Source organism: Schistocerca serialis, chromosome 2 (assembly GCF_023864345.2).
Source record: "Schistocerca serialis cubense isolate TAMUIC-IGC-003099 chromosome 2, iqSchSeri2.2, whole genome shotgun sequence".
Lineage (NCBI taxonomy): Eukaryota > Metazoa > Arthropoda > Insecta > Orthoptera > Acrididae > Schistocerca > Schistocerca serialis.
In genome coordinates, this window is record NC_064639.1 from 575,515,317 (window position 1) to 575,530,877 (window position 15,561).

General features: G+C 40.2%; 1 protein-coding gene across 1 annotated transcript in view; it reads left to right on the plus strand.

Moving 5' to 3' along the window:
- Positions 1-9,085: 9,085 nt before the first annotated feature.
- Positions 9,086-15,561, plus strand: part of LOC126457576 (pseudouridine-5'-phosphatase-like) — a 131,054-nt gene continuing 124,578 nt past the window's right edge. The window contains exon 1 of the mRNA XM_050094001.1: positions 9,086-9,314. Coding sequence (XP_049949958.1) covers positions 9,260-9,314 — 55 coding nt within the window. The 5' untranslated portion in view covers positions 9,086-9,259. The remainder of the gene's footprint in view (positions 9,315-15,561) is intronic.

Below are 15,561 nucleotides of genomic sequence, written 5' to 3' on the forward strand. Positions count from 1 at the left end.
ATTCTAACTGGGGCAATTTGCTGTTTTGTTTGTCAAACCAGTATAATCTCTTGTTTGCATATGTCTTCATTGAAGGCAAGGCTGTTTCTGGAACATTCTTCCACACAAGCGACATGTCGTGGCACCTCCCCCTTCTTCGGACCCTGGCTGCCTGAAATGAAATGATCGTATAGCATTGATTGCTGGGAGTCTCTTCCTGCGGAAGTTCGTCCGCCGAGTTGCGAGTCTTTTCAATTGACACCACATGGGGCGATTTGAGCGAAGATGACGGTGAAATTATGACAACGCAACTCTTAGTCCCAGAGCAGAGAAAATCTCAGATCCGGCCGGGAATCGAACCCGGGCCCGCTACACGGCAGTCAGACGCAGTGGAGGGCGGGCGTCCTTTGGACCTTTACTCTGTGTAGTCGTTTCAAACATAATAATCTTCCTTCGTACCTGAACGGTAGAGGTTCACGGATTTCATGCGTGACCTCTGTTCGGTCACTGGTGGTAGCACTAATTTTAACTGACACTGCCGACACTGAAATGGTGTCACAGTAAAGTATGTGCATCGTGCTAGATGCCACACGAGATTTATTAATTATTTATTCATAAAAATTACAATTTTAAAAACTATACAGGGGAATAACAATAGCGAAAACTGACGTGCGGAAGTGTAAAACGACAAAACCAAAAGCGTTCCAGTAAACATCGGCTGTTTGCATGATAAATACGAATGTGTGATTACAAGCTGCCTCTGTTTTCAGTACGAATTTTTGTCCTGGTTATTGTTACTGGTAAAAGGGAACATCCAGCTCTTGCATGATCCAACATGGGTAGATCACGCGGAGTTTGTACCTTGGCCTCCATGGTCATCTAACCTATATCCTCTGGATTCTGCTGTCCGAATCATTTCAAAATGTGAAGTGTACAACACTTTTCTTGATAAAATGTAACTGGAGCAATGAACTATACAGCCATGTCAAGATTTACGAGATGATTCGGCGGTGTCTGAAAGAGTTTATAACTCAGTGCAGACATGAGTGCAGTATTGCCTTCAAATGTCAGGACTACATGGGGAAACACCATCTTTATCAGGTGTCAGTTCACAATAAATTCGAACAAGTGAGGTATCCAAGGCTATTTAGATACTCAGGAGATTGCAAGGAAGATCATTAGAACACCTACACTACATAGATTTAGCGTCCCATTCCCAATGAAATTGTCTAAGGTGGATGTTGTGGATTGGCAAGAGAGCCAACCCGGTATGAGAGGAAGCCGAAAGGCACGCGTTTTAGCTCACGCAGGCTGGCGTGTGGTCTGGAACAGGTCAAGGAAATTAGACTAGCAAAGAAGGACGTAGCTGTGGAATACTTAACTTTAATCCATAAATGGTGAACATCGCTCTTGACGGTACATGTTTTACTGCATCAATAGTAACTGGTAATGGCGCCTTGCTAGGTCGTAGCAAATGACGTAGCTGAAGGCTGTGCTAACTATCGTCTCGGCAAATGAGAGCGTATTTTGTCAGTGAACCATCGCTAGCAAAGTCGTTTGTACCACTGGGACGAGTGCTAGGAAGTCTAGTCCTGCCGTGTGGCGGCGCTCAGTCTGCAATCACTGATAGTGGCGACACGCAGGTCCGACGTATACTAACGGACCGCGGCCGATTTAAAGGCTACCACCTAGCTAGTGTGGTGTCTGGCGGTGACACCACAGTGGACATAATAATAGGCTCACACCTGTTGTAGAATCGATTTCAACCCCAGTGGGCTTCACAGGGAACCAGCACTGTGGGGTTTATAACCTCCCAGCTTTAGTGGGAGTGGAGGTACAGGCAAAAACTTGTTCTTTCTAGCACCTGGCTGCCCTGCACGAGAGGCATTTTGTGTGGGAGTATCAGTCTTCCATACCAACTTTGCGGGGCAGCCTGTAAGTCAGGGGGCAAGAAACTGCTTTCCAGGCTCAAACATGGTAGAGGAGGGTGGTCAGAGTGAAAGGGAGAAAGAAATAGAGAGGGGGGGGAGGGGGAGTTGCATTCAGCAGGTGGAAGGTGTAGTGGGGTAGTGTGCAAGTGTAAAAGGAAGAGGGGGAGGATGATATGGTCAGAGGGGGAGTAGATTACTGTTTAACATCCTAACAACAGCAAGATCATTAGAGACAGAGCACAAGCTCGGATTAGGGAAAGTTGGAGGAAGAAACCAGCCGTGCCCTTACAAAGAAATCCCAGGATTTGCCCCAAGCGATTTAGGGAAATCACGGAAAACCTAAATCAGAACGGCCGGGCAAGTTTTGAATCGTCGTCCGCACGAATACGAGTCCAGTGTGCTAAGGAGGAAGATGTTCATTGACAGAGGTGGGAGGAAGATGTGGACACAGACAGGGGGAGGAAGAGGTACGTTCAATGCAAGTGTCTAAAACAAACGCTGGTAAACTGTGTACAAACAGCTACTTAACAAAACTTTGGCACAGTTCTTAAAGCAGTATACAGAGAGAACAAGCCCAGTGACTGTGTGTAGGCGTACGACATACCATGTTGTCAACAGTCGGGCTACTTCAATTGACAGCAGAGCAAATATGACCGCAACTTGTCGTTATATTACAACTTAGTTTCTGCTCGCGGATGATAGCATATCTATATTTCCTACTCAGTGACTATCAGCTCTAACAGCACTCAAAATTTTTTAACATCTGTTAGACTGAAATCGCCATTGTATACAGGTTTATCAAAGTGTTGGAAACAATGCGTGAATAAGGCCATTCCGTTAACCCCGCCTGGGTGAAACCACACGGTGACATCACTGGCAATGAAGCTCCCAACCGCTTAGCCAAAGAAGCTGCTGTGACCGCATACATCACCTGGACTACGATCCCAAGTACTGATTACTGATCTGTCCTACACAGATGCAAAACACATGACTGGCAACACGAATGGGGAAAAACAACAAGCGTAGGCAAGAAACACACAGTTTTCGCCAGTCGGTCCCCTATTCTACAAAATAAAATAAGTGCCTAGACATCTCCCCCCCCCCCCTCCTCCTCCCAGCAGACTCAAATTTAACCACGGATGATTCCATCATCATCATCATCATCATCATCATCATCATCATCTCAGACTACACATCGTAGAACCACCTTTTTGGTATTGTGAAGAAGACGCATGTCACCTCTGCGGGTGCACCAGACTACATGGAAGTACTGCAATCAATTGACATCAATTTGTAAAGCTCGGTCATCCCTCGCCACCTTGCGTGACGACTTTTCCACGCGACGTGTAGATTCACTGTTGCTTCGGATACCCATACCTACGACCAACGTATTACTGACAATGGACTCCATATAAGCTTTGTGCAACATTCGGTTTTACACTTACTACTGGGTAAGGATCAATCTATAACTGTGTTGTATAATTACCCATATATTTGTTAGTTTGAGCTGACTTCATGCTGTAAGTTAAAGGCCAAATAAATTACATGAAAAAAAAAAACATGTAACGTACCGGGATAGTACTGTATTTCGTTTTCAGGTATGTCTTGGGTGAAATTTGAGGCCAGAAGAATTGGTCGAAAACCTTACAAGTCAAATATGTTAGTGCTAAATAGGACAATATTTGATACAGCCCGTAACCACACGTTTGCAGTTAACTCGCAAACGTTTCGTTTGCAGACCGAAGTTTTTGCTTCTACTGTATACTTTCAGCTGTGTCAGTTTTCGGCACTAATTATTATACACACTGTATACAGATGTTGCTTTAGCTTGGTGCCACAAGCGGCAGCTTGGGTTAAAAACCTGTCCTGCCTGACGATAAAGTTAGCAACACTAGACGCCCGTCAAAGGGAGTGGTGATCTGGAAATAATGCAATAATATCCCGTCGGATAATTACAATATGCGATAATTTAGTACTCTGACAAAGCGGTGAGCGAGTCACTCCTGCTTTCAGATACACTAAAACGAACTTCTTGTATTTGTAGCATACTGGGAAACGACAGACGATCCGCGCAATAATGCGTAATGCGGCATCCCAGGGATATATCGAGTAAAACGGAACATCAAAATCCGGGACTCGCATCAAATTGTGAGATTTGGCAATACGCACTTCGTTTTTACGCGGCTTTGATAAATTATTTTCGAGTAATTGCAGCGCATTTAAGGCCACGAAAAGTAAGTACTACGACAGTTACGCTTTTCTCGTACTTGTAACATAACTTCTGTTCCGGCCTTAATGAACTCAAAGGGGCGTTTAAATCTTATGTTCCCTCAGATCTGGCCTTAGGCCTTTTTCAGAGAGCAAGCTAGTCCTATCCTGAATTCTACCAATTATACATTTAACGTATACGTTCTCTGGCCGACATTCTGACAAGATTGAACGTGTTTACTGCAATCGACTCGAAATGTTTATTTTAATTTAACCAACATTCAGATACACTTTGCTTCTTTATTATTTTGCTCTTTCATAACAGTCCCCCTCCCTATCACACAATCTTATATTTTATTGGCTCAAGAATAATTAATAAATACAGATAAGATATGAAGATCGTGCCAATTTACTGAAAAGATCTGACAGTTACAACAGAATACAGATTGACCCAAGTAAACTTAGGCACATGGGGATACGTATGACACAAAATAATAAATTCTTATCTGGATGCAATCTGCATGCGCTAATTATTCGTTTGCAGAAAAAAAACTACGTATGAGCAGTTTCATACACGCAATTATTCTATGTTTCGTGGCCACAGACACCAGTAGAATATCACCATCAGTAGGCCTACCGATCACTCCACATGGTACTAGGAAAAGTTCCTTTAAAAACTTAACTCAGGCGTAATAATTCATGAAATCAACAACCGCATGTCATGTGGACTCTGCAAGAACAGTGCCGACTACTTTTAACAAAGTGGGAAAAAGGAATTACAATCTCTGAGTATTTCAGTTAATAGAATAGGAAGTGAACAATCGCGTGGGGCATCAGTGTCTAGTACTCAAAAATCTGATTTATACTCCTGCAGAACGAAAATAATTTTAAACGCTAATTTTTTTGTAATTACTTTTTCCTGGGGATCAGTAACGCATGTTTGTAAGGATTAGCAACTACTCTTTCTTCGCGGTGAATTTAGTGACCTGCAATTTAAGTTACATTTGTAGGAAGACCATTAACTTGAGTGAATTCCATATACTGCTGAAGTACCCCGCGTTACTGTAGGAGTTAAGTTTCTTAGTTGATTGTATAGCAGTCCACATGAGACCGCAATCAGCTGGTCAAAATCGCTACTAGATTGGTTTGCTGCACTTTTTAAAATGCAACTGTCTTAGACAAGTTGTGGACAAATGCATTCTCACAGAAACTGAAAACGTGTTACATACTCATGTGCATGAAAATAAAGACTTAACGCTTCCTTTTGTAATTACCAGAAAGTGGATCCTTGGGAACTTGTCCGACGTTGACGCCTTTTTCTTCGTAAGTGTAACGAACACTCGCGCAGTTCATATCGCCTGCCAATGTACCTTGTAAAAATGCCAGTGTCAATAACACACAAAGATTCACCCGCACAAAAGTAAGTCCGCTTCTCAAGCTGTATAGCTGTCGAAACTTTTTGTTCATGTCACGATTACACCCGTTCACAGCCATGCCGACGCGTCTGTTTCTGTTGTCAGAACAAAATCAGATCTTTTTATGTCACTGTGGATCAAATTGAGCGCTAAACTTGATTGTATACATCTGTTTCTTATATCCGGTATGTATATACCGGTGCGGACATTAAAGATAAAAATAAACACTTCAGATTGTTTTCGCGCTCATTACTGTCTTTTGACATCCACTAACCCGCCCGCACCTACCTCGCGCTAGCTCGCCCTACCAACTACTGTGCACTCTCCTTGCACATGGATACGACTGCCCATAGTTTTCATCTCGTAACCAGAGGTAGCGCCACCGTCGAAGCCATGTAGCGTAGCGTCTTTGGCCCGGGTACGGACATATCCACAGACTATTGTTAAAATATCTTTCGACGGATTACGAACTTTTTAATGAAATAAATCAGTCTAAAAGAAACATTACAGGAGTTATCCCACAGTATCTGTAATTTTGTTAGTTAACAGATAAATCCTTTAGTTGACATCTTACATAGCATCTCTGATTACGTAATTACGATTAACTTCAAATAAAACACACTGTTCCGTAGAGGTGGGCCAAACGGTTATTCTGGAGTAACCGTTATCACAGTTCCAGTTATTCTTTGATAACCGTTATCGTTAACGGTTATTAATAACTGCCAAGTTATTTTTCGCTAGCGAATACCGATAACTCCGACAGTTAAATAACGACGTAGTTGGAATCCATCAGTTTAGTTATCAGCAGAACTGCGAGTAGTGTGAAATAGCAGGAATGTCGTATGAATCGTGTCATAACCTCAGCTTATTAACTCCGGGTACATTTTAGTTGATGTTAGAACGATTATTAGTGTTTCATATTATATGTTTGTAGGTTATCGGTCGCTATTAGAAATATTATCTTCGCAGCTGCGACAGAAAGTACGCGGAACTTCGCCAAAGCACTGTTTAAGTAAAATGTTAACAACGTGTGTTTTTAAGTATGAAGTAATATGTAAACTGAGTACTGTAGGTTAAATTCGAAGCTTAATTTCTTGTGCTGCTCGCATAATAGAATAAAGTGTACAGCCTTATAATACAACAAAAAATATACGTAATGTGACAGATTCGTTTACTCCTGTGCTGTAAAAGCTAGTCCTATTGGGGAAAGTGTGAGTACGCTAATCCAAGTTTTATGTCAGATTTGCAAACTGCTCGATTTCTCCAGCGACAGCATGTTTACAACATATGAAGACATGCAGATCGAAAAGGTTGACAGTGTTACATTTCTGGGACTACAACTCGATAATAAATTTAGTTGGGAAGGGCATAACACATTTTTTCATTCTATTATTTCATAAGGGAGCATATTCTGTGGTAACTTATCAAACGTAGCAAAAGTTTTTCGCATGTAAAAGCGTGTAATAAAAATAGTTTGTGGTATCAATTCAAGAACATCATGTAGGAACCTGTTCAAGGAACTTTGTATTCTAACCACTGCGTCCTAGTATATTTATTCCTTTATGAAATTTGTTTCAAGTATTTCCAACCAATAGCTTAATACATAATATCAGTACTAGAAATGGAAACAGCAATCTACATAAAGACCTAAAATTAGTTACCTTGGTCCAAAAGGGGTCCAATATTCAGGAACATGCATTTTCAATAAACTGCCAGCAAGTCAGCAACCATTAAAAACTTGGTTTCAGATAAGGCACGGTTTACAGTGTGTTTGAAAGACTATTTGATACAGAAGTGTCTGATTCCACCCGTCATCAATATGCCGGAAATGGCTATTTTAAGTGTCTATGACGTCACTACATACACATGGCAACAAACACGAAGTTACATATAAATAATACAATAACATTTCCCACCAAAAATACAATCAAACCAATGGGACAACTGCGGGAAGTTGGGGGTTTTAGGGTGAGGACAAGCTAGTAAAAAAAACACACCATGATCCCAAAACACAAAATGAAGAACAAAAAGAACAATATAGGTCAACTATAGGTGACCATACCAAAACACCAATACCCACAACTAAAAGTACGAAAATTGGAATCAGACATTTCCCTTGACCTACATAGGTCAACCTCAGATGACGATACTAAAACATCAACACACACAACTATGAAAATGGGAATCGGTCATTTCCGGTGACCTATATAGGTCCACCACAGCTACTGATGCCAAATACCAACACCTACAACTGCGAAAAATAAAACCACAATCCCAAAAGTCCACAAATCAATCATCCCTACATAAATTAAATCACATTCAATACTTCATAAATACACAAAACATCACAGCTAGAAAAAAAAAAAATATATTAATTACCACCAGCAAATTCCGGCACTGCAACCTAGATCGACAGCCCCCCCCCCCCCCCCCCCCACACACACACACACACACACACACACACACACACACACAAAAACCAACTCATAAACACCGTGCCGTAATGACATTCACACACCACAACACCTTTACGTCGAAGCAGACGGGTGGAATCAGACGCTTCCACTGACCCCTCCTTCTACTCTGTAGCTGAATATCGTAACAGAGACTGATAGACCAGCTTAGGTAAAAATTCTGCTATATTTCGGTTTTGACAGCACTTGGTTGCAACAGTCAAGATCGGGTATTCTGTGTACGATAAATTTATTAAAAGTACGTAACTGTGTTTTATTCTGTCAGTGTACCAATTCTGTAAATATTAGCAGTTACTGTGATATATTCACATATTTTGACAATCTCCTGACAAATGATGAGGATAACAATTATTATATTCCACTGTATTATGTTATACTTTCTGACATGTTATTTGTCATTCGCGATGGCCAGCGGCTATTTCCGTAGCAGTACGAAAATATTTGTTCGCTCCAGTTACTATCCTCTCTGGAAATATCACCTGGAACTACGACCTTTAACTGGAGTCACCGAGTCAGGAACGTCTACACACACAGTTATTCCGTTACCAGCTTCCAGGTTATCTGTGGTGGTAGCCCGATAACTACCAGAGAACTAGAACTACGAGCCAATAACGATAACTGCCAGAGGAGAATACCGGTCTCTGACAGTTATTTCCATAGTCGCTCGAATTCCTAAGTAACTTTCCTTGTACTACCCGTCCAAGCTAAATTAACACGTAAGGCGGTGGCTTAAGGGAACAACCGTACTTGTTAATGCCTGTACTGCAGCTCCTATCAGCCACGGCTTGGACATTAACTTTATTTAATTGTTTATGCTAAAAGTAACGAAGGCCCACGAAATAGTACACAGTTCTTATCAACAGATGGCGCGCAGTCTCACAGTTATTCCCATGGTCTATAGAACGCCTTCCAAATGCGCAGTACGACCTTCGGTCAACAGATGGCGCGAGGCACTGTTGACACTAAACAGTTATTGAAATAACTGCCAGAATCAGAGGAACGGTTATCGCAGTAACCGTTACTTCTCAGTAACCGGTTATTTCTATCAGTTACGTTATTTTTTGCCACCTCTACTGTTCCGGCTGTTGCCGGGTGAAGTTCGTATGTGGTGTGTTTTCGATATTTTAATGTGATAATAGCGTATAAAAATTTTTTGTAGCGGACCCTGTGCAGCCTTCGTGTTTTACTGCGGATATTTGTTTGTGTACACGCTCCGCTTTTTGTAGAGGTGTGGTTTACACAGCTGTCAAACATGAAATTCCAACCAGTAACACATTGTATATTCGATATGGATGGAACACTTTTGGGTAATTTTTACGAATAAATATAGTGTCATTTTATTCTCATGTGGCGTACTAGCATTACACAGTGTGACAAAGCGACAATATCTTCATTTACCAAGAATAATGGAAACAGTAACAACCTCTTGCAACAAAATTTTGTGTTATGTTTTAATTTAAAAAAAGGTATAGTTGTTCACCATGTTGGCCATTTCAGATGATGATAAAGTTGTCAATAATATTTGTGTTCAACCGATTGATCAACCACAAGTTGCTCGTCTATTGTGTGCTGCACGCGTGTTTCAACCCTTGAAACAAAGACATCAGAAATACCTAAGTATACTTCATCTCAAATTGTTCGGTGGATTTCATTTCACAGCAGCATAAAATATAGTGGTCATCTGAAAGTGTTACGTTCAGTTACTTCTATCAGCTTCTGATGTTAAGGTGTAACTGAGACCCAAAAGAATATTATTCACGTGAAGAAGTTCCGTTTTTAATTCTCCTTGCCTTTGGTGATTTACTCACTCTAATTTGTGTCATCATCCGAGACAAATGTAACATTGCAGGTCATTGTTACCAGCACATTTCCACACAGAACTGACCCAATACATATTAATTTACCGGTGCTGTCGCAAAATCTAACTTTTTGCTGCGACCATGGGATTGGGGGGGGGGGGGGGGGGCTGTTGTATGATCTGGCTTCATGTGACCAGTTAGAGGATGGTGACAGCCTGTGCAAAAGTGCTAACTGGTGTATAATTTGTAACATCTGAATGTTCTCAGCATGTGACTTCATACACATTAACAGATTAAATTTATTTAACATCATCTTAGTCTTGGCTTTCACTAGTGTGTGGTACTTCCCCTCTCCCCCTATAGTTTCTGTTGTGGTTACTGATTGATTTGTAGCATACCAAGCCCCAGTTGTTATTGGAAGGTGAAAATTTGGTTGAGAGTTGGCAAAGCCAACAAAAGTGAATAAATATAAAATAAAGTTTGTTGGAATTGAATTACCTTTATGGTAACCAGTTGGCTATGCTTGTGCCATATTATAAAAACTAAAATTCCAATGTAAATTCAGAAAAGCTGTATTTCAGGTAGATGTAGATACATAATAGACAAAAGAGTGCCATATAGTGTGGTGCATATAATGTACCATATATTGTTCATAATCTATTAAAAATGCAAGGCACTATGTAACTCTTACCTTTCGCGTCATTTTGTTTCATACCTACCAACTGAAAGGCAACTAGGCTACCTCATTTATTCATATTTATTTTTACCAATGGCTACAAAATTTTATCTTAGACATCTGATGAGGAACATGATATTACCAGTAACAGTGTTCAGATAAACTATTACATCCTTTGCACTTTCATCCATTTTTATGCAAGTGATTTGATTTGCACTGATTTCCTAATTTCTTTTGTAAAGTAACTAGCAGTTACAATGAGTGAGGGTATTAGAGCTGACGTGGAAGGATACCCGAGTAGATGCACGTGTAAGACTTCAAAACTGGGATAGGGAAACTGGCAAGAAGGTCTGCTGCTTGCTAGCAAACATGCACATGCTGTAAGCAGTGAGTGATATATATAATATTTTACAGCAACCATACCAATAGACTGCTCTGTAGGTCAGCAAAGTGGTTGTTGAGCATTCATGTATCACCAGCTTTCCTTAAAGGTGTAGCAGCATCGCATGTCATGGTTGAAGATACTAGGAGACAAGGAAATTCATGGCAAAAGGTATATTAGCTCTAAGTGAGTATTTCAGTAGGGGCCTATAGACTTTCTGAAACCTTGTTTGTGCAAGAAAGACGTTTGATGCCTTCCACATTTGCTTCCAACCCTGAAGTTTCAAAAACCCAGGGAAGCAGCGACACATATTTACCTAGTTGTGTGTAACACACAGTGTCGTCAAATGAAAACATCGAAAGCATTTAAGAAACGTATCCATGACCACTCAATGCCCCACACAATTTGTGAAAATTGGGCAAAGCTAGGTTAAAAATAATTCAGATTAAATTTGGTGGCCTGAAGAAATAATGCCACCGCCTACTTTTTGCATAGTTTTATGCCAAGATGTGTTCTGGTTTTAACCTTCTTCAGTTGTTCTAATACATTTATATCTTCATTTTGTCAAATGCATTTTGAAAGGTGCAGCTGCCATTTATTCTATAACTTTTAACTCTTTGTTTCACATTTATGTACACAATACACACATTTTTAGTTTCATTTATACATTGGCACAAGCTGCATTGTCAGTGGAGCTAAAGGTGCATGTTACACATGTAAATGTGGATTATGAACAACAGATTGCAGAGTAAAAGGCATTCAAAATGAACTCAACAGAAACATAGTTTTTACAAAACTATAAGTGTTTTATACAAATTTGAGACGAGTGAAAACCCTAAATGCATTTTGGCATAAATAAAAAGCTATATTAAAAACTGTCTTGTTGCTGCATTCCTTCAAGTAACTTAATCCACATCTAAACCACCAGTATCATTTATAAATTAATTTTATTTGATGGCATCCCAGATGTACTGACTGGAATGTAGACTAGGTGATCTAGTGGTTCACACTAGCATCCTAACATCTACGAAAGTTCTTAAGATGAATATTGCACAATTCAGGAGGGATGCTATCAGATCTGCAGTTGAACAAGTGGATGCCCACAATTTGTTGGTGAGACAATGGCAAGCATTTTGGATGATCCCATTTCACCCTTTGTAAAGATTCCTCACTGGAGAATACCTCCACAGCCTGTCTGAACAGTGCCCTGCTGACAAGCAGGGTGCCTTTTGTTGTTGTTTTAATTATTCTCGTACCCTGCCACTCGCATTTACCAGTATGTACTGAGATTCATCCATCCAGGTGACGCATTTCTATACTTAGAATATCCATAGGTGGTTAGCCCAGATAGTTTTTTGCTTTGTGGCATGTCATGAGCAGCCACACACATTTTGTTCAGGAGTGGTGTCTTCTTTCCATAGTAATGACACAGATGCTGATGACACGGCTGCACATACGTTATCATCATCATCGAGGAGTGAATTGATGAGTGGTTTACTCTATACTAGTTCACCTATCCACTGTTAAAATCCACGTTAGTATTTGGTGACCCCTGTCATCAACACATTGTTGCCCACAGCAGCGGACTTGTTAGCAAATGTACTGTTAAGTACATCCTTGATATGATGTTGCTTGCGAGTAGGCCTACTTCTGTGCTTCTGTGACCTCTACAATGGGAAACATAAGTTGGTTGCAGTCAGATTCACTATCTTGAACTCATATGCCCACAAGTGTACATTATTATGCTATGGTTACTAAAATAAGCAACTATTCTATTGTATGTTACATTACATGTGAACACAAGTAGTAATGTTATTGGAACATGAAGTTTACTCAGCTGGTATCGTTACAGGTTTCCATTAAAATTCATGTTTCCCTGTTGGGGTGCAATATTTTGATGATTGACCTAATTACCTTCCTCAGTTGCTATGAGCAGTGGTTTCAAGCGAACTTACCACCTGGATTCCATTAATATTAGACAACTGCAATTCTGTTTGTCTGTGTCTGTGTAAGATTTTGGTACTCCAGGTGAGAGGAAATACTTTCAAAATCTTTCTCTGTCATCCTCATTGGGATGTTTTCATTTCAGGTGAAAGTTCCCAGATGATCCTCTCTTTGTTTAATGGCAGCAGAACAGATGTTCACATAGGACTAGTAATCCCTCTCCTCATTAGTTATCTATCAGACTAGCTGCACCAGTAACCTTTTCGTGGCATGCATGATACCAGCTCACTGGTGGAAAACAGTTGCTCTTACTGTGCTGGAGGGAAACAAAACACACACACACACACACACACACACACACACACACACACACACACACACACACACACGCACACATTGTTGACAGTTTCCTCCTCTGATCAAAAGACATGCCAGCACATGAAAATTGCCGTATAGGACCTTTGGTACAATGTATGGTGGAACTGCACTTGTGGTGGCATGAGCTTTTGTGTTGCGTTCTGCTGTTGGTAATGGTTTGCTATGTAGATAGCCAATGAGATTCATGTTAGTAATTTCCTATTGTTTTGTAAGTAAAGGTAGCTAGTATTTTGTTATAAGTTTAGAATTTAGCCACTTTGTTGAAATTTTCAGCAAAATCGGAAATTCGATATAAAAGTAGGTTAGTCCAACAACAAATGTAACTCTCAGGCTCATTATACATTGATCAGTCTCTCATGGCACTCTTATTTTTGTGCTGAGATTCAAACCAGTTATCACATTTCAATCTCATCTGGACCTGAGGATAAGCTAAAGATCAGTCTGTTACCACAACCAAGTTTTTTCTTCTAGATTCGTTGGCTTCACTATCTCACAGCCAGTCACATTCCCACTGAACCTAGGCCTCGTTTTTCGCTGTGTGTCAGTCTGTCTGTCTCCACAACCAGCTTTCCAAATTTATTGGCTTCACCAGCTCACAACCAAATTATCATATTACAGTCTAACTTAGGCCTTTGCTAGAGGTCAGTTTGTCAGCACATTCTGGTTTTTCTAGTCATTAAAAAAAATGCAAAAATTAGTAAGCAACCCTAAAATTCATAATCACCAGATCAGTAAAAGTTTCTTTGGCACTCTCCATATTTAAAACAAATGTAATCAATTCATATGTTCTGTCAAAGGAAAGCATTGGATTCAGCAATTCTCATTGGCTGCTGTATACTATCAACCAATTGGCGTTAACCAATCGTCATCCACACACAATGCAGGAACCACCAATTTCTTACATGTATTTTAGCCCAATGTATGTTATATTTACTGGCAAGATTGTATTGGGATCTGTTATAGGCCTACATTTTAGGTGACAATGTCACAAATGTATCCACATATCTGAAAATTTTGTGAATTGGCTGGAGTCCTTCCATAAGAGCTGAGGAAATATTAATGTAACTATTCTGGCCAAGGTGGCTCAGTGGTTGAGGCAGTAGATAAGCATTTTGAATGGGGAGGGGTATGTATTCCCTGCCTGATGATCCAAGTGTATATTGTTTGTATTTTCCCTTAATGAAGGTGAATGCCAAGATGCTTCATTTGACAGCAACATTTATAAGTGTAATTCAGTGTTGTGCTCACTTTCTATTGTCCTTTCTGTTGACATTATGTTAAGTATTGAATGTTATTACCTTTCTTTAATGAATTAGTGGGCAAGCAGTTCACAGTGTATCAAAACAATGTGCATGTGTGTTTATTGGGCACAAATGAGATTTATAATAGACTTACTCTGCCAATAACAATTTTATAGGGAAAATACTACCCCAGTCTTTTAGGGCACCAAACCTGAAAGCAGCAGATGGTATAGTTTTGTGTGTTATCTAACTCCCCCCCCCCCCCCACCTCCACTCCCCCTGGAGCCCAATCAATGAAGACCAGAACAAGGTCAGATAGGGGAAAAAATGCTGTAGCCACAAATTTTTGTACAGTTGTAGGAGGAATGTTGTGTACTATAAATCCTGACCAGCTGGGTATGAGCATGGGGGTGGTATAGCATTTAATACTCATTCTTTTGCATTTTTCTTGAATAACTCAAACTGCAGCTTCAAGCAAAAGTATTTACCAGTACATAATTAAACTACAAAAAAAGTCCTGTTCATTTTTTCTCTAGCACTAATAGCTTCCATGTTTCAGGAATAGAAAAATCGCAGGTTCTTAAAAGCAGTATTTTAATGGTATAAAATTAGTATTTCTTGTTAAATGAAGGTAGTTTTAAAAATGACTGTTCCATGTCTAAGTGCAGTAGATCTATGTTAAGGGATGAATTGGGTTCTGGGGGTGTAACCAGGTGGAGGGGATGGGGTGGAGGCTAGAAGCACGAAGGAAGGTACTCGTCAGCTTGTGGTCACACAGTTCCCTCATTCATAGATCTGCAAGCTGAAGAGTGGACAGGTGATTCTCCATTCTATCTACACCACTATGCCACAAGAAGCAACTACAGAGTGTTTCACAAAAATTATACCGACTCTTTAAAGCATGCCTTATGAATCACTGGTGATACAGTGCACATATGGGCCCACTGGTGTTTGTTTTCAATGAAGTCCATTAACACTACATAGAATACAGATATCAGTTACTAATAAAGCTAAGGCATGAAACACATACAGACAGAATCTACATAATCCCATGTACATTGTTCTGTGCGACCAGACAAGAAGTCATTCTTAGTCATCCAGAACAACAGAATAGCATTATTCCAGGAAAAGAAA